This window comes from Gallus gallus, chromosome 2 (assembly GCF_016699485.2).
Source record: "Gallus gallus isolate bGalGal1 chromosome 2, bGalGal1.mat.broiler.GRCg7b, whole genome shotgun sequence".
NCBI classification, from domain to species: Eukaryota; Metazoa; Chordata; class Aves; order Galliformes; family Phasianidae; genus Gallus; species Gallus gallus.
In genome coordinates, this window is record NC_052533.1 from 49,281,267 (window position 1) to 49,300,942 (window position 19,676).

Sequence of the window (19,676 nt, forward strand, 5' to 3'; positions counted from 1 at the left end):
GATTAGACTAAACTTGACATCAGATGTAAAGCTGTAATGAAACCATTCTCTAAAGAGATGAAATAGGAATCAAAGAGGATGCTACCTGCAGAAACAAAGTCTTATGAAACAGAATGCTTTCACCCTTTAAAAAGCTCAGCACTGTAAACACAAGCAAGACAACATGGTATGGTTAGGTTTTAAATGGATCTGGTGCTTCACCAAATTAATGAAACTGTCCGGAACCAAAATATTTATTGCAAAAAAATGAACTGGAGTTCATTCTCTGCCTACACTAGAAAAAGTGCAACTGCATAACTGAAATCACAAGCACTGGGAACTGCTATTTATGTAGGTCACTCCAAAAGTAATGCCTCCTATTTATTTCCATGGAAACTACAACAGATACAATGAGCACAGTAACACTATTTGATAGAGTAAATTCTCAGCTACAAAACACTATTTTTCAACAGTCACCACCATTAGCTATACATTTTTGCCAGTGATGAACAAGAGCCTGAGTACTGCACTACTAAAAATCTGCACCACTGGAGTGGCCCACTGCTTCACAGCTGCTATGATAGCATAATTGCTAGGAAAATGTTGCCCACACAGTCCATCTTTCATCAGCCTGATATGATGGGTGTGGTAAGACAGTCCAGCTGAGACCGGGAAGGTGCTCCAAGGTCTTCAAAGTGGGATGGGGTCTGCTGTTACCACGTTGCAAGAGAAAGGCTGCCTTCTTCTCTGGCCTGACTCTGTAAGTTTGAGCCTTCAGCTCAGTCGGTGACATGATTTAGCGGTCAGAGTTGATGGTCTGTCTGAGTTCCTGAAAAGTCCAGAAGGATCACCTCTTTCCTATCCCAAAAGCCAGTGCACATAACTTTACCTGCTGAGAGCTGCATCTTGAACATTTTCTTTGATGGGGAATTCCCATATCACCACTCCATGGACTGCCATTTTGATTCTGGCTAATAGTGATGGCATCACGTCTGCTCATCAGTAATGATGTGATCCAGAAAACCGTCACCTTAAGCCTCATTCAATACGTTCTGAGAAACTTGTATATGGTGTTCTTTCTGTTCCCCTGTGAGCATTCACTGGATCCACCTGTGCAAACTCTGTAATATTCCAATATTGTCACCATTGTTTCTAACGTACTGAAGCCAATATTCAGCTCTGTACACAGTTTCCTGGTTGTAATCTGCTGATTCGTGTGGTTTAGCTGATTGAGATGCTCTTCTTTTTGTGTTACGACAGCTGTGCATGGCTGTCCGGAATGTGGGTTGCCTTTCACATTGCTGCTCCCACTGCTGAAATGTATCACACATCACCTCCCTGTGCCAACATTCACTGTTGGTCTCCAAAAATATTCAGCAAGTGTTGACAAATGTCTATGGGTGCAATTTTTTTCACGTGGAGGAATTCAATTCCACACCTTTACTTCAGATGCACTTCCATGTCAGACATCATCTTGTTGCTGTGCTACAGATGGCCCCTCTGCTGCCATCTGTAGCACAGCAACAAAAATGTAATGGAATATTGGTGGGAAGGGTCAACCTCTACTACCATACCACCATCTGCCTCCAATGCTGGGGGACAGAGCTATAAAAAGGCATTCCTTTTGGAGCATGAAGTCCTGATTTGCATATGCTTAACTTTACCTTTAAAGGAAAACACTGCAGTATGCAGTTAATTTGAAGGTTACACTCAAAGCATGAGGAATACATTTGGGTCTTGATTCAGGTTAGCACTCAATGAAGCCCAAGTTTCTCCAGGACAATTACCCCAAAATCTCCAAAATTCATCATAACCCCAATTAAAGATATGTTACTTTTAGTCACTACAAGCGGTGAGTGTCTCACTATGTAAGTTGCCAGCTGCCACCTGCCCCCTAGTGCCTGCAAGATGTCTGAACATCTGCATATTCACATGCAGGAGGAAACCCTAACAGCTCCCCCAGATGCTTCCAACCAGCACTCATCATTACCATTGGTGTCTGCTGGTTCACAGCCTCTGTTATGAATGAATGGCTGTGAATGCTTTGAATGGGAGAATTATGGATGGACAGCCTCCATCAGAGTTACTGCAGGTTCAATCAAAGTTTAAACTAGTAACTCATCATCTGAGTAAAGTGGCTAATCCACAAAACCTAGAGACACTGAATCTAACCAAATTGCTTTTAAATTCTATGACCACTGTGTACGTGTGGGGAGAACAATATAAGAATACCAGAATCTTTTGAAATCTTTTTCTAAAAACTGTCAAAAAGAGGTTGAAAAATTAGGCACATTCTGAAATAGGTGCTTAAATCTGCAACTACACAAGTATTTCTTGTATTTCACTTAGGCAGACTCTTATTTTATAAATTCAGAAAATGTAACGGACGTAACTAACACAGAAGTAAACAAATAAGGGCCTTTTAAGATCAGCTTTGTCTGTGAGAAATAAGTATGATACAACAACTATACAAACTGCAGACCTGGGCTGTAATTATATGATTTATTTTAAGAAATGTCTTAAGAAATGTTTTCAGACTCCTCAGTTAACTCCATGAGGTTATCAGTTACCAGAGACTTAAACACACAAGATTTCATATTTCTTTTCAATTTAATTCCCAGGGAACTGAATATTAAAGGCAAATACAAAGTTCAAATACACACTAGAGGGAGAATAATGAGTTTTGGTCCAGAGATGATGCATTAAAAAAAAAACCCAAGAAACTAATTAGCATCATTTTCATTAGAAAAAAATATATATACATTGCACAGAAATCCTGGTAAATGTCAATTTTGCTATGATTTTCAAACAAAAGCAATTCTGGCTTCACACTGTTTGCTAAGGGATATTTAAAAAATTGCACTGCAAAAGCCCCAATGGGAATAGAAGACCCATATGAGTCTCAGAAGAGACCTGTATCAGAAGCAACACCTGCAGCGTGTAAAATAAATTACATAAGAATGACAGTATTTTCTGGTACAAAACAAATCTAAGCTGTTTGTATCCACTTAATTTAAGGGGCTCAAAATATGTAAACACCATGCTTACTTAAGCAAGTAGCAAATTATTTGCATTTTTAGAATGGTCTTCAAACAACCACAGCCTTTGGCTGTAAGGGCATGGAGCTGGTGTCCACAAAGCCTAAATGAGTGTCAGCAGACACTGACCTTTCTCACTCCTGTTACCCTGAAATGTGAAGCAGAACATCATGCATCGGATGGAAAAATCTGTGTTAGGAAGTGTCTTATGATAGGAGTTTACACATTACTGACTGAAGACAGGCTAGACATCGTAGGAGAAAACATTCCCACACAGTCAAACATTTCACTATTGCTGAAGAGTACTGGAACTTCCCCAGGTTCAGACTGATTTTTTTTCTTGTTCCTCCAGTGAAGAAGATGTTCTTGTAGAAGAGTTCCAGTTGAATACAGTTTGTCTCCAGAAGATTATTAAAAAAGATTTTATTCCAACTGAATCCTAACTTTCAGCAGAAAAACATTTTAATCCCAATTCAGAAAAGCCCTTACATGAGTGCTTACATCTTATACTGTTTAGGAAAATTCTGAAGCCTGTACTCAGCTATAGGTCATGCAAAATTGCATTTCCAGAAATGGGAAAATAAAAAAAAAATTAAAAATGGATATTCTTATAAGAATAATAAGGCAGCTGAATAGATTCCTAACTGTAAAATACAGCTGTAAAACCACGCAGAAATAAATTAGTAATACTTATTTGAACGGACTGTCTAAGAGAGAAGTCTCACATTATCTGCATTTTCTTTCTACCCTACAGAATACCTAATAACTCTTTTAGCATCATGTTTGGTTGGCAGCAAATGTACTAATCCCTTCATAAAGTTGTAAATTATTCACTTTACTTTAAAGCTGTGGTGAGCTTAAGGTAGCACATACAATGGTTGCAGCATTCATTTAATGGATGGTAATTAGTTAAAATGAAGTAATCAATCATCAACAAGTCAGCTTTGATAAAAACTTACATTATTCAGGGAAGATGTCAGATTAGAGAGAAGTTAAAACAAATTTTGTTACATTAATAGACTTATTTGCTGTATTCACTAACACACACTGTAAACTACATATGGCATGCTTTGGCAGCCATTCAGTTTAATTCACTTGAATTTGTTGGGATGTGAAGAATTTTTTGCAAAAAGAAAAAGTCTAAGAAGACCTGCTTTTAGCTTCTGGACATACATAAAATCACATCCCGTGAAAAATTTACCATAAAGGAAATTTAGGAATATAGTACAAAATCTGTACCCGTGTAAGTACTATCTTGTACAAAATAATCTTACCGAGGCTTGCAAATGAGGTCACAATCAAACAATATAAAGGCCCAGGTGCATTGGGGAGCCCATGTTATAAAAAGATCAGCATGGTTTTCTTATTTGGCAGTGACTTGCAAGTGAAGCAGTGGGTTATAAGTTCACATATGCTCAACCTCTGTGGATCTAGAAAAAAAGATTTCCTTTTTTGTCTTTGAAAATGGGAATAGTAAGACTTACGCACATACAGAGCTGGCGATCTGAAGAGATGAAATCACGAAGTCCTAACCAAAGAAATCTGGATAACTGTACAAGTTTGAAGTGTCTGGTACATTATGTGATACAAATTAGGACGTTTTTACCAAAATGAAGGGAGTTGTCCCAGGCCAGAATAGAGAACATGGATTTCAAACCTGAAGCTACGCAATATGAAGAAAAGCTGTGACCAGACATCATACAAACAGACCAGAGACTAGCTTTGAAGAGGCTAATGACATAGTAGTCATCATGAAGCTAGGACAGAACTGCCCTCAGCTAGGAACGGACACTTAAAATATCTACTTGATCCTAGCTGTATCTTGAAGTATGTGCTGAATGCAGAAACAGTTCTGTTAACAAAACTGACCACGCCAAATTAAAGCTACTGAGGTGAGTGTGCGCCCAAGAGCTGCGATCACGTCTCTGAATTTCAGAGCAGAGACACCATCTGTTTATACTGGTGCACTTCACACTGCCTGTAACAGTTTAGGAGCAGCCTTATGTTAAGCTATTGCTCATAATTCTCAAAAAACCCCACAAAAAACAGTCCCTTAAGTGGTCCTCTTAATTTCCTTTTTTTTTTTTGCTATGTTGTCTTGCTATAGTACCAGCAAGCCAAGCACAAGTTACATTAAGCTTCCTAATTTCTACTACTCCTCAGAGATATAAACTTTAGCCTTTGAGCTATCCAAATCTACTTCAAAATGAATTAAAACCCACGAAGCATTTCAATGATAAGTGCGAAAATATTTAGATACTGGTCTAGAAGTAAAATATAACCTTTTAATACCAAAGTAAATTTGTTAAAAGCTATCTGAAGACAAAATGATTCTTATGTCCACAAAATGTGACCAAATGATTTTGTCAGCTTTGTCTGAATCCACCAACACACACTGCATATATGCGAACAGCACTTTATCACTCTCTGTGCAGACGTACAAAATGTTCCATTTTGATTTCAACAGAATGCAGGAACAGTGGGATCAGCAGTTCAAGCAGCAGGGAACTGACAGCAACAAGATTAACATGCAACTGTTTAAAAGATGCACGCTATTTAACTAGCATTATTTTGGAAAGATAGTAATATCTAATGAAGTCAATTGAAAACCTGCAAGGAATGCTACAACCTGCAGTACATGCAAACATGTACCTGTCTGTCGGGGGTAACTCCTTGCACAAAACAGAGGTATACAGGAACAAGACACTTATTCTCTTTGAAATCCTGAAAGTCACGATCTAAAAGAAATACCTAAATCATCCAAGTCTTTCAACAATTCTACTTACTCACCAGGCTTATGACAGTATGGGAGAGATTCAGAAGAGGCAGAAGCTATCTAGAGAAAAGAGTATTCATCGGGACAAATTTCTACCCTTTCTGTCAAGGTTCCATTCTGAGTTACTATGATAATGATGTCGTAACAAGATGAACAAACCTACGTGACAGGCATTTCTTGTGCTACTCAGTGAAACGGTCTTTGATGTCTTTCTGAAAATCTTCACAGGAAGAACACAACATTTACCTGCAAGTTGTAGTCCTGAAGAATTTTCACTAGTGAATCTCTCAAATTAGGAATCTCCATGCCTTCCTTAATACGATGAATCAAAAGAATTGGGTCAACATGAGTTCCAATGTTGTTCAACAAACCAGTAATAAAAGCTGTAAAAAAAAAGAAACAAGTAAATTAAGAAAAAAATTCATCCACCTTATTAAAGGATGCTTCTGTAGCAGACAGGCTTTGGCTGTTTCTATGACAGCTCTCTACAGAGAGAACACTAAACTACTTTTACATAGCCTTCACGTCTTTCTTACGGTTGCATTTACTTGAAAATAGGCCTTTAGGGAAGATAAATATACAGTCTGCCTATTCACAGAACTCCAGAGGTATCTGGAAAACAGATACCAGAGTAGCCAGAACAAGTCATCAAAACCAGAAGAAAATAACACATTTCAATTCAATAAAAATGTACTTGTACAAACAGAAGTAGAAAATTCACTTCATTATTTGAATATGCTGTTCTAAATTGTAGGATTAAGAAGCATATTTGCAAACACTAAACTTTAAGAAAACATGTTTCTCATCAGTGACAAGATGGACATAAATGTCCAACTTCCTGAAATGCAACCGGCTAAATGAAATAGAAGGATGAATTTCAAATAAAACTGACCTCAACTCCTCAATAACATGCTCTAACTCGATCAGCACTGAAGTTACCAAGAAGTTGGACTCAGTGATCTTTGAAGGTCCCTTTCAACTAAACTATTCTGAATGTTTTTCTTCAATGCCCAAAAATAAGGAACACCACTGGAGTTGCTCCACATAATGGCAGATGGAATGGAGATAACTGTGTTTTGAGTTCCTTTTCCTCTAAAGTTATCAATAACTGTGGCATTGCTTTTAGCGATGAATTACATTTAGACATGGATTTCTGTTGGTAAGATAACTTGATAACATCATAATTCCAAATTAGTAACAGATTTTGGTTGCTGCTGCTTGTCAGAATTAGTGGACACGTGATGAAAATACATTTATTCTGATGTTAATTCTTTGAGACATTCAATCCTTTGGAAAAATCTCCCTGCAGAGATTTTAGAGTCTTGATTTAAAGCACCAAAAGAGATTGCAAAACTGACAGAATTTGCAGTTAAAATAATTTTGTATTTTCCCAGTCATATGAACTCCTCTGAGTTTGCTTCCTGAACAAAACTAATGCTGTTAAGGAGATTCTGACAGCTTGTGATTCCATCTGAACTTTAAACTTGAGTTGATGATCATATTGTGGATGAAGAGCAAGAATGCTCTTGTTATTATAGATCTTGCATTGATGACATAGAAACAAAACAACAATTGAGGGACAGACAGGTGAAGACTCTCCATTTTCAAAATTTCCAAGGGAAGCAGCTGCAGTAAACATCAGCGTTTATTTTGAGGGCCTAAAAATAAAGCTTCATACACTGCCAAATTAGAAGTATCATTCTGTCCTAACTTTGTCATTAAGGACACAACTGCATAGAGCTTTGTCAAGTGTTGAATCTCTACGTACTCATTCTGTAGCATGCCCACATGTTGCCTTATGGGAAGCTTCTAAGTTCAGCAGGAGGAGATACGGCATGCTCTACAAACCAGAACATCTCCCTGGTGATCCAAAAATGCCTTTGCCAGCACGCATGTGGATAATTCAACCCTTTACCTGCAATAGCATTCCACAAAAAATACACAGGAAAGGCTAAGAAACTATCCTGCTTACGTGGTTTGTCAATAGAATATAAAATGAGGTCTTCCCAAAGTTCTCCATCATCTTGTTCCTTGGCAAATTCAATAGCTTTATCTACATCTTGCAGTTCTTCCATTATCATCTTCAAGGCACTGCGGCTGTTACCCATTCTGCCTAGAAGGATAAAATAAGTAAAGAGTTTATAAAATCTAAAGCACTGAGTACTGATAAGCATTTAAGAAGCTCTTGTTGCTTTCTCCTTACGAATTTTCTAAGTGATAAGTTCCCCCATATTAAAGACCTAATCTAATCAATCTGATGAAAGGAAAGCTTATTCCAGAGCTATCAGTATCACCTGAACGTGTGCTCAGAGTACTCTGCTGGACTGGGACCCAGACTCTTTCTTACAGATGTGGTGGGTCATACTGGGGGCTCTAAACTGCAGCAACATCTGACACAAGGTGAAGTGTGTTCATGTGTATGTATGTTTGCATGCATAAAAACATTAAGATGATTTATCCCTTGCTAAAAACCTGTATGAACACATTTAACTTGCTCTACATATAATGCAGCTTACATTCATGGAAAATAAGAGGAAGAAGGAGGAAGCAGTAGCTCTGAACTGTTCTTTAAGTAAATCCATGAGTAAATTCTACTCTGCTCTCAAATGGTCCGCAAAATGTTCTTATTAAAAAGAAGACTGATTATGTCAGTAATAAACATTTTCCATTCTGATTATGATTACTACATGAACACACATAAAAATCTTAGAGTCATACAACAACTCCCATTCAGAGGTGGGGAAGTTAATTTATGTTTGAATAGGTAATTTTTTTTTTTAAATAAGAAAAAGCCAGCATTAGTAAACCTTCCACCTAAGCAAAAGGTAATACCAAGCTCCTGAGATGTGCTCAGAGTAAAGCATCTGTTTTATTTCTTCCCTGTCCTCAAACAGAGAGAATTACTCTTCTCTCGGAGGTTCTCTCAGAAATAAATTATTTCCTCCCTCCAAAATCTCTGCCTTTAACTCCTCAAAACAAAACCTCCAAAATGCACCAGAAAAAACACCAAACCAGAAGGACAATAACATACTATATCAAGGCAAGACATCATATGAATAATCGATTCCTTTTTTTTCCAAACCATGTTATTTGGTCTTACTGACCGCATACCAACTTTGCCTTTGCGAAGTGTGTTAAAAGACAATCATACATTTTTGCAGCATAAACTTCAGGACAAGATTAAAAGCATGTTATAATTTATCACAGTGAGAATTACTTACTCAGAAGATAAACTGTCTCTTCTACAAAGTTTCTCTGTTGGCAGATCTCTAGAGCCTTGAATTAAGACAAGAGAAGAAAGAAAGAGAATACAGGGAACCATGTAACAAGATACTTTATTGATCACAAATGCTACAAGAAACTAAAGGATACTTTTCCATGAAGTTGCATTACTCATTTTGACAGGAATACAGCTTCCTTAACATGCGCTGTTAGGTCCTCTGGCATTAATTAAAAGGAGAAATTCCATGGCATTTTTTGCTTTTTTTCTCTAAGATTAAATAATGTTAGTAACTGGGATGTTTTTCAGCTATACACAGATTCTGTAACTGTTCGTGACATTAGCTCTCAGCAGTTACAGAACCTGTGCACAGTTGAAAAACACCCCAGTTACTAGAATTATCAAACTGATTACCAGTAAGTTCTTAGCAACACAAATCTGGCAGGACTGAGTATGCCATAAATGATGCCATGTCTGTTTACAACCTAGAAGCAGAAAGCAAACTCAATACTCACAGAATTTCTACATAATTAATTCTTCACCAAATAAATATTTTCATACTTGGAAATAAAAACTATATCTTCACAAGATATAGCTACAACTGAAGATATAGGTAGGAATTAACTTTTCCTTCTATTCTCAAATTGTTTCAGACGGGTTACTATGAAGTCTAAAGAGATACACAATGAATTTCAGGGGCAGGGTAGTGATTTTGCAACCAGATACTTTGGGCGCTTGAAGGTATAATAATTAGTAATTAATATATTATAAACAGAGCTGATAACCTTTTTTTTCTCCACTTACAAGTTAAAGTACAAATTACCAAGTATTCAGTATTTCTGGAAGTTGCACATTTAGTGACTGCCATGCTCCCTCTAGAGGAAAAGAGGGAACAATCATATTTTTTTCTTTAGTTTCTTTTATACAAGCTTTGCTAAACTGCACTTGAATAGCAGTGGTTTACATTTAGAGAAACACAATGACTTCTTGCATTGTTTATCATTTGTGGCAACAGTAGGTAAACGTTTGTTCAAATTGTTTTTTTTCTTTCAATTTTCACACAGTACTGGAATCAGTTAACAGAAACTGAAGACCTGGGAAATTATGGTTCTCCCTTTTATCTCCTTGGAGCAAATAGATGTATGTAGCAAAAAGCATTACAAAATTACAAAGGCTGCTCCAAAGGCAATGCTTTCTATTTTTTTATGTTGGCCTACGACATCAGAGGCAGAGGATGTTGGTGGTACAGCAGTAGGGGTTGAACCTTCACACCAATATCCCATTACATTTGGAAACAACTGGGACAATTTTAACAAAGACAAAGTCTGCAGTCCTAACACAGTTTTATTTTCCTGTGTTGCCCAGAAAAGTTGACTGACAATTGAAAAAAGCAAGCAAAATAAGAGAGGTGCTATGAATGTTTCTGTTTAGAGTGTCAACCACATAAACTACAGTATTTGATATTACCTTTAAACTATTCCACAAGTCTCATCACTACATCTGCATACAGAGAGGCAAACTTTCAGCTTGGCTGAGCAGATTAGACCTTAACAGCAAAATCACGTTTAATAAAATACTGACCCAAATGAAGAGTAAAACTCAAATTTCCACTCCATTTACTTTAATTCCAAAGTGTAAAAAAACACACACACACACACACAAAAAAAACCAACAAAAAAAAACAACCCAGGAACATCATTAGTTCATTTTATATTTGATAAGAAAAAGTAAGGAGGGGAAAATGTAAAAAGGATAAAAAAGATGGCAACACAATACTTTGTAAAATTCCCAGTTTCCTAGCAAAAGTACAAAGTCAAAATATTTCTGGCTCTGTTAGTTTACTGACTGTTACATTGTGTAAGTTACTAGAAAACTCAGTACCTTAGAATATAAAGCTAGAAAATGTACAGTTATCTGTTTTTCAAGATCTAACACTGATTACGCTTAGATTTTTCAAAACAACTGTTTATTTCTCTCAACCACAATCCACTGCCTCAGTCAGGTCAGGCAATGATGAATAAAGATGCTTCAGGCATGCATCAAGTGTGAATTTTGGACTTCTGCCTTAAAAATCATCACAGATTCCTGCATTCTGGTCTACAAGGGAAAGGTCTTAGCTACCAGCCAGAAGGTGCATCACTTCTGTAGGTAATGATCACAAACCCAAAGGATTCCTCCTTTTGGCAGTAGAGGGCAGTACCAGACACATTTACAAATGCACAATTCTACAAGAATCAGATGTAAAAATCCATGACTTGTGTTTATGCCTGATGGAGCTTACCTTCTCTAGTGGACAGTGAGTGCTGTCTCTGAGAAATGGTAGTAAATTTGGACGATCATATTCAGCATAAAGACTGATCTGTTTTTCATGATACCTTTGTCCTTTATGGTGGTCTCTTTTGAAAAGCTTGTGCAAATACTGAGAATCAAAAAAAGAAATGGAATTCAGAAACTCCTTCATAACATTATTTGGACTGTATAAAAAACGCCTCATAATTTCCCCAGGAATATACTAACACATACTAAAAGACACAAACATTAGATCCGGATTCAAAAGACTTTTTTTTTTTTTTTTCCTGAAGTACTCTCATCACAGCATTCTCCATCATTAACTCTGTAAAGCAGGTTTTTAGCAACACTGGAGTACATGTCCTTTAATGTTCACAGATTTTGAATTTTATGGAAAACTTTGGAGAAATACGTCAAATGAAACATTTATTTATCTAAATATGCTTGACCATTACGGATAAGTTTAGATTATGAACATTTTAACCAAAGTAATGGTACTAGAAATAGAGGGGTGAAGGCCATTCTTCCTCTATGAGCAAAAAAAAGGACTTAAGAATAATCTGGAGGGTCACTTGTATTCAAAGGGAAGCAGGCTCCACGCTTTGAAACAAATGCATGCCCTCCATAAACTGAGGGCATCTTCTTCAAAAAGCTCTTGGGCTGCAGGCTGCACACTTCATAGAGCTGTTTGCTATAATCAGATCTCTAACTCATAAACTCACTCTCCAGCAGATCAATCGATGCCTTGAGCCCCAACCAGCACACAGCAGCAAGTTAAAACTTCCCTCCCTAATACAGCCCAAGATCACAGTTACATGTTAAGCATTCTACCAACAGCACGCTCCAACTGAAGAGCTGCTCTCAGAATAGCAATTTGGAGCCACAGTCGTTCTGATGTATTGCAATTCCGCACAAAGCAGAACAGTCCTGCAGAGTATGGAAGTTACTGCTCTAGAAAGATAAACAGTTCACTGTCTTTATGGAACAGCAAGAAGCGTGTCAGAGTTGCATCCAACATGCAACCCTACTTCTATGTATGGAAAGAGGAAGTGAGAAGCAAGCAAGAAGGAATTGACCAGAGAGGACAAGCATCTGCAATGCAAGTAAGGAACACCTCAGTGGATGTTAACTGAAAAGCAGTACATTACGAAGTTCTCCCAGGTATACACTTTAAGATTATTTTACTATTGTAAAAATGCTATCACCATGGTAGAAAGTGGATGAGCAGAAGTAGCCACTTTGGTTGTGATGATTTATGAAATTTCAGTATTGTGTGCACATTGACAGCATACACACATAGGATCATAGAATCCTTAAGAGTTGGAAGGGATCTCTGAAGGTCATCTAGTCCAACTCCCCTGCAATGAACATTGGCATCACAGACAGATCAGGTTGCCCAGGGCCTTAACCAGCCTCACGCTGAAAGCCTCCAGGGACAGGGCATCAACCACGTCTCTGGGCAACCTGTTCCAGTGTCACACCACTCTCACAGTAAAAGATTTTTTTCCTTATATCTAACCTAAATCTACCCTCTTTGAGCTTGAAACCATTTCCCCTTGTTCTATCACCACAAGATCCTGCTAAAGAGTCTGTCTCCTTCTCTCCTGTAGCTCCCCTTTAGATACTGAAAGGTCGCTATCACCTTGTGAACTTCTCACTGAAGAGCTCCACCTCTCTCAGCCTGTCCTCAAAGGAGGGGCAATCTATAAGAGATGTGTCCTGCAGATACCTTATCCAGCTCAAAGTGAAACCAGTAGGATATAGAAGTCTTTACCACATGCTGTAGTTCAGGTCTGTTTTCTAGCTCTTCAACAACTCTGTCAATCTGCAAGAAAACAAGTAAAAACCAAGAGATTAGCAAACCTCTGTGAACATCACCTTCACATGACTGAAAGGAGAATGAAAAATGCAAGGAGCACTGGATCACCATATCATGAACTTGTCATACTCACGGAAATTTTATCTTCATTATCCAAAAGCATGTCGACTGCTTTCTGAAGTAAAGAAAAAAAATCCAGGTAAGAAATAGGTACGCACATTTTGTCACTCTTGATTACAGTATTATGTTTGTTCACTGGTGGGTATTGGATGGACACTGAAAACTTACTCTTTCAGCAGCATTAATTCAGAAAGCAGTTTGCATAACAACAGCATTCTCCAACAGCAGAACGTTACAGGTAAACAAACACATAACGTACTCTTCCAGAATACCTCTCCAAATTTTACACACAAACAGTAATCAATACTGTGCACTTACACTGCAGGTAAATTATGCCCATTGAATCATGAGTCACAGAAGGCCATTGGCAAATGCTGAAGAAATACTATTTGTCCCAGTGCAAAAGTAAGCTCTAGGGTGATGGCTGTATAGGAAACACACAGCTCAACTTGCCTTACAATTGGATTCCTCTAGCCTATCTGCATGCTGCTACTGTAACAGGAGCAGCCAAGATCATGTAAACAAGAGTAGTCACCAGGGTGCCTGTTCTGCTTCCCCTTACAAGATCAAATTTTGGGTTCAGTAAAATAATATAAAATAAAATAAAATAAAATCACAGACGCTTGATGTAACTCATTATATTTATTTAAAAAGAATAATACGCTATTTTCATACACTGTTTAGAAGGGGCATACCAAAGATAATCATCTTTGGTATAGATGGCTCCGTATTTTACTTCCAGCGCTGAAACAACAGCTGCACAGTAACAGTCGATCTACTTGTTTTCTCCCAAGGATCACAGAGATTGTTTCCCCAAGGACCAAACAGATTCTTTTCCCAGCACTCCTACTAAAGCTCATTTGCTGAGGTTTTAGACAACTGGGAGAAAAGAAGATTGAATGCAGCACCACATACATACTTCTTGATTTTTTAGATTTAAGTTAATAACTTTGCAAACTTCCAGAAACAGAGTAATCAATTACAATGAAAAAAAGTGCAAAATACATTCAAAATCTGCCTCACAACAAATTAACTGCTTACTTTGTTTGTCTCATTAGCAGTGTGAACTGATGAGAAATGCAGAAAAATATCATTGTGGAAGTCTACCTACAAAAATGATCTCAGAACTGGCACCCTTCTCACTGTGAGTGATACTCAAATGGAAATATAAAAGAAAAGTTTCATCCTTGGATCAATTACTATGCAGTATAGGTAAACACCTCCTTATCTCAGAATGTATCCAGACACAGTAAAAAACTCTATGCCTCACTGCTGTCTTTAAACTAATTTATTTATAATTTGCTAAGATATCTCTATCTGAAAGTGAATATAAAATCATTAAAAGCACCATACCTCTGAATCAAAATCCATGAGTAGAACAATTTTATCTTTGATGGAACTGAACAGATTGTGCCTGTGGATCAACTGGAAGACGTCTTTGTGCCTCAGAGTTAGGTAAATTTCTAGGGCTCTTCCATAGCGCTGATCATAAGTATACCTGCCAAAAAGCAACGTTATAATTTACTTGACCTAAGTGCAAGAAAATCACCTCTGAGAGGAAAATAAATATATATATGTCAGAATGCAAAACATATTAGGATGCTACTTGATTTTATGAAAATTTGAATAGTTGCTAATTTTTCGTGATGAGGAATAGCACTGTGCAACTCCATTTACGTAACAGTCACAGTATTTATGTTCTGTGGTTCCTGCGTTTTCACTATCCCCTGTTTTCAAACCACTACACAAAACATCAGCTTTTCTAATTTTGGAAGCCACCTGAAACCCACTTCAGAGCAAAATAAAATTTAAAAAAAACAACACAAAAATCCAACCCATATTGTTCTCTTCAAACTTTGGGTCAGACAGTAACAGAGCAGCAGATGGTAGCTCTGCCTTCTTCAAAGAGGGTGTATGAAGATAACTTAATATAGGTGAGCATTGGGCTGGGAAAAATGAAGAACTCTGTCCTTGTAAGAAGTACTTTAGAACTAGACCAGTCTTAACACATATTCTAGTCACATATTTCCAGCCATGCAGTAAACTTTAATATACTATTTTTGAAATAGAGGGAAAAAAAAACAGACTATCTTCCTGTTATTTTCCTCTTCACAAAAAAGACTTCCTCAGGCAGCACAGAGAGAAACATTAGCTATTTGTTTTGGAAAGAGAAGTAGCAAATCCAATCTCATACTAAACTCTTTGCCTTTATACACTGCAACACCGCAGCACAGCAAGTATTTCTGTTAAGAGAGTTAGACAAATATTTATAACCTACTGTATCCTCTCTCAAGCACGCTTTCTGTAATAGAAGTGTTAAATTGTACTCACAGTTCTGCAAGTGTTCTTAGCAATGTCCTGTTTTGTGGATCTTTCTTCAGGTGATCTACTACAGCCTGAACTATGATTGTGTTGTTGTAGAGATCTCCAGGCCACTCTTTTATCAGGGTTGCAAACCCCTAAAAGTATAAGAGATTGTAACAGAAACAGAAAGAAGTGCCTAAGGAACATTTCAAAACATCAAAGCCCCAGCTAAGCCTCTGAGATGATACATGCTGTGCTTCACCTCTAAGCTACTTTTACATGCCCACAAACATGCACAGTGTATAGATTTTCCTTCTTAAGGCAACGTTATCAAGATTCATGAAGCTGGGCCTCTTTCAGGTGTTGCTTGCTTTGTGAAGCAGGTGGACTACTTGCGTTACATTAAGCAACTAAAAATAATAGTATTCCTAATAAGTAAGCAATCCTAAAAGATTAGTGTTCTCTGAAAAAACATTTTACTTATTCTTCTGAAAGTAAACAAAATGTGTCTTTTTTGCTATCATGGAATTGTTCACTGACAACCTGTTTGAAGACAATGGAGAATCTGTTATTGGAATTCTACACCGCTGAGTGTGTTTTGCTTGCAACTGCTACCACATGAGGACATGTCTGGCTGTAATACCTCATAGTCACTCTCCAAAAACTCATGCAGGACCATCTCATAGATAAGAGGTTTCAAAACTGGATCCCGTCTGGGCAAGTAACGACTAATTGCCTGTAGGAACAAAAAGAACAAAGAGTAAGAAGGGGTACGATATATAACATCCCAGTATTTTAATGACAAAAAAAGAGTTGTTGGGAAACAAATAACAAAGCCATGCACAAAATATGGCTTTGAGTAAACACTGGAAACACTGTATGCTCTGATTTGTAAGCAGTATCCTAGTATTACTTGCTTTAAGATGGCACACACTGGAATCACATAACTTACCTGAAAGAAATTTCATTAGATAGATTGTGGTAAGATACTAGTTGGAATGGGAAAATGAGCCACCGGAGTTACCAAGTTGTGACTACTGACTGGCAGTCATTAGAGAATCAAACATACACAAAAGACCCCTCAGAAAAAGAAAGTTCTCAAAATCCATTTTGCTTCGTCTTTCCATTACATCTTGTAAAAAAGTATGTGCGTTCATTAGCTGAAAAATGCTTACTTTTAATTTGTGACTTACTGTGAAGCCATTACAGTTTTGAAGAGTTTTGTTTCACTAGCTGTTTTTACACACTCAAATAAAAATTAATTTGAGAATATACCTCTCCAAGGAAATTCCGAATGAATGTGATCTGTTGCTCTATAGAAGGTGTTAAGAAACTGCATGCTGACTTGGGAGACAGGAATCTGCCCGAATTAATCAGCTCATGCCATGGAATTTCAGCACAGCTTCTTATTTACCACTATTATTCCACACCAAAAGAGGCCAAGGTTATTACAGCCTGCCAAAACAAACCCTACCACTACTAGCCATGCTGGGACTCTGGTGTTTATAGCTGAAAGCCCAGCACCAGGAGACATTGCCTGTTGCCCACTGACAGAACATGTTGAGGAGCATTTCATTACTGAGGCTGCTGAACAAAGCAGAAAAAATATCATTACACTACAACACAGGTTGGTGTGGTTTTACAAACAATGACAATTCACAGCCAATTCTCCCAGTATTCGACTTTGAAGTGCAGCGTACTGCCAACACCAGCTCTCACCATCTGTCACAGAATTTAACAGCTACCTTGGGGCACAGCCCTGCCAGCTGCCCCAGGGAACCAAACCACAAAGAAAGCAAGCCGGATGTCAGCCGGAGACCCAAAGAAGAGAAGATTCCCAAACGGCTGTTCTCATACCCCCGTTCTGCTTTACTGTCCCCTCCTAAGCAAACATCTTCAGTGGAAAGGCTTTGCTGCATTTTCTGACTCTGGTTTGCTAGCACCACTCACTGAGCAGCAGAGGCAGCTGCCTGTTCATGTGGGGCTGGAGTAACACAGAAAGGAAACCACTACGGCCCCAGGTCCCATTGCTTCAAAGGGAAATCACAACCACCTCCTGCAGCCTGGCTCCTGCACCCAGTGAAGAAAGAAAAGCATCCAAATAATTTTTGAGCCAAGGCACAAAGCTGAACTAAAACCTGTGCTAGAGGTTACAAACTCTCCCTATTTTATCTTTAAGCAGTAGTTAAAGAGTGAGGTCAGACAGACAAAAAAGCTACAGAATTGGGATGCCTTTATATCAATTCCTGAGCCACACAGGGAAACTGACTTTAAGTGAAAAGAAGATACTACATACAGAAGCGCTTTCTTTCTTCTTTCTTCACACATGCTTTCAGACTTCTGATCAATAAAAGCTGGATATACACAAGAAATCACATATAGAAGGTGACATGAAATAGCCTAAAACATCTCACCAATAAGCCCACACCACAGATATGTATTCCTCAGAGGATACTTCTGAGATGAAATAGGCTGTGTGGATAATGCTGCTCACTGCTAAGCCCACCAAGTCAGGTGAAGTCTTTGAAGTGTCCTCTAGCCAACATTTTGGTCATTAAAACATCCCTGCTGCCACCTGATCATCCTGCACCCCTGCTGAAAGTCACTGCTGCCACAGCAGAATCAACAGCATGGAGCATACCCCCCCATGCCACCATCAACAGACTCACAGTTTGACTTCTTCCATCAAATCCAGCTTCCTCAGCGGCTCAAGTTGGAACCCTGGACCTAATGCTGCAGTGATTCATGCACAAGCTCAACACTCCATCAGGGTAACACTGCTAGAGGAGCAGAGGAGCAAATTGCCCCAAGGCTCTAAAATTTTGAAACTGCTGTTGACAATTCAGCTGCAGAATTGAGAATCACCAAGATACCAAAATGCAGACTTGATAGCCAATTTTTTAATATAGTACACTCAAAAAGCCCTAAACCCACAAGCTATACTGAAACCATCAGGTTTCAGGCAACAGCTTGTAGATGAAGGGAAAAATCTTTAAGAAAATGTGCTTTTGAAATGCACAAATAATTCCTGAGAATGACAATGTAATAAAACCATTCCAAAGCTAAGGAATAAATTTCAAAAGTTCATGTAATTATATTTCTTGGCCCTGTAAAACCCTTTGTCTCCTTGTCAAGACTAAAAGCCTTTGTAGCCCAATTATATTATTGTGTTTCATAGCTGCTGGTTGGATAAATATGTAAAAATTTCAAATAACATAATACAAGAAATTGTAAGCATTACAAGAACTTAGATCTGGCTAAACTTACTTCAGGTACCCTTAGTAACCTGGGAAAACTTGTATGAAATTTATAACAGTAAAATAAGAAAGGCAACTTCTAGACTGCAACTTGAAGCTGAATGATGTAACATACTGTACCTTATGTTTTCCCAAGTCCATTTCCAAGGGATCTCAAAACAACCAACCATTTAGAAAGGCAGTAATTTAGTAGAGTTTTTTTTTTGCAGCAAACGTGCAAATATTTTTATATTTTACAGTCTGTTGGATGACATAAGTGGAATCAAGAAAAACATCCATTCCAGACACTTGTATCTACAGACAAAATAAAACCAAGAGAGCTAAGAAGCAGTGTATCAAAATTTCACCGGTACCTGCACTCAAGTCCTTTACTGGATTGAAATAAAAAGACAGAAGCATGTGATTTCATCTTCCAGTGTGGCAAAGAGTGCACCGAACCACTAAAAACTCATATAAAAGGCAAGGCTGTTCTTGCACTGGTGTGACTAACACAAAAGCCATGCATTTCTAAAAACCATAACGCTGAAACACTTTCACTCTTTGAACAGAATTAAACAGCTTAAAACCAGCAAGGGACTGCACACTGTGACATCTTAATAATATGTCCTTTTTGGCTCATTGAGTTTGAATAGGAAGACATCAAATTCAGAAATAAATGTACGTGCATTACCAAAGGGGGACTGCATACTGTTTTCTATGGGTTTGGCAGTGACAGCAGTATATAGCCTTATATCCCAAGGCAATTTATTAACTGAGAATCTCACATTAAATGTATACCATCATGGTAGTTGGATTCCTACCAGGAAAAACATGAGACAGGGCAGATTGCTCCTCTTTTGCGACCATTTCTAGCAAGCAGCAAACTGAGATCATA

At 37.9% G+C, this 19,676-nt stretch overlaps 1 protein-coding gene across 3 annotated transcripts in view; it reads right to left on the minus strand.

The window, feature by feature from the left end:
* The window catches only part of VPS41 (VPS41 subunit of HOPS complex), a 108,595-nt gene that overhangs the window by 5,278 nt on the left and 83,641 nt on the right, over positions 1-19,676 (minus strand). For all 3 annotated transcript variants that reach the window (XM_015281554.4, XM_046923880.1, NM_001012859.1), the window contains 9 exon segments: positions 16,189-16,281; positions 15,573-15,700; positions 14,595-14,739; positions 13,255-13,296; positions 13,077-13,127; positions 11,295-11,432; positions 9,015-9,069; positions 7,766-7,906; positions 6,040-6,176 (listed from right to left, as the gene is read on the minus strand). In XM_015281554.4, the coding sequence (XP_015137040.1) occupies positions 6,040-6,176; positions 7,766-7,906; positions 9,015-9,069; positions 11,295-11,432; positions 13,077-13,127; positions 13,255-13,296; positions 14,595-14,739; positions 15,573-15,700; positions 16,189-16,281 (930 nt within the window).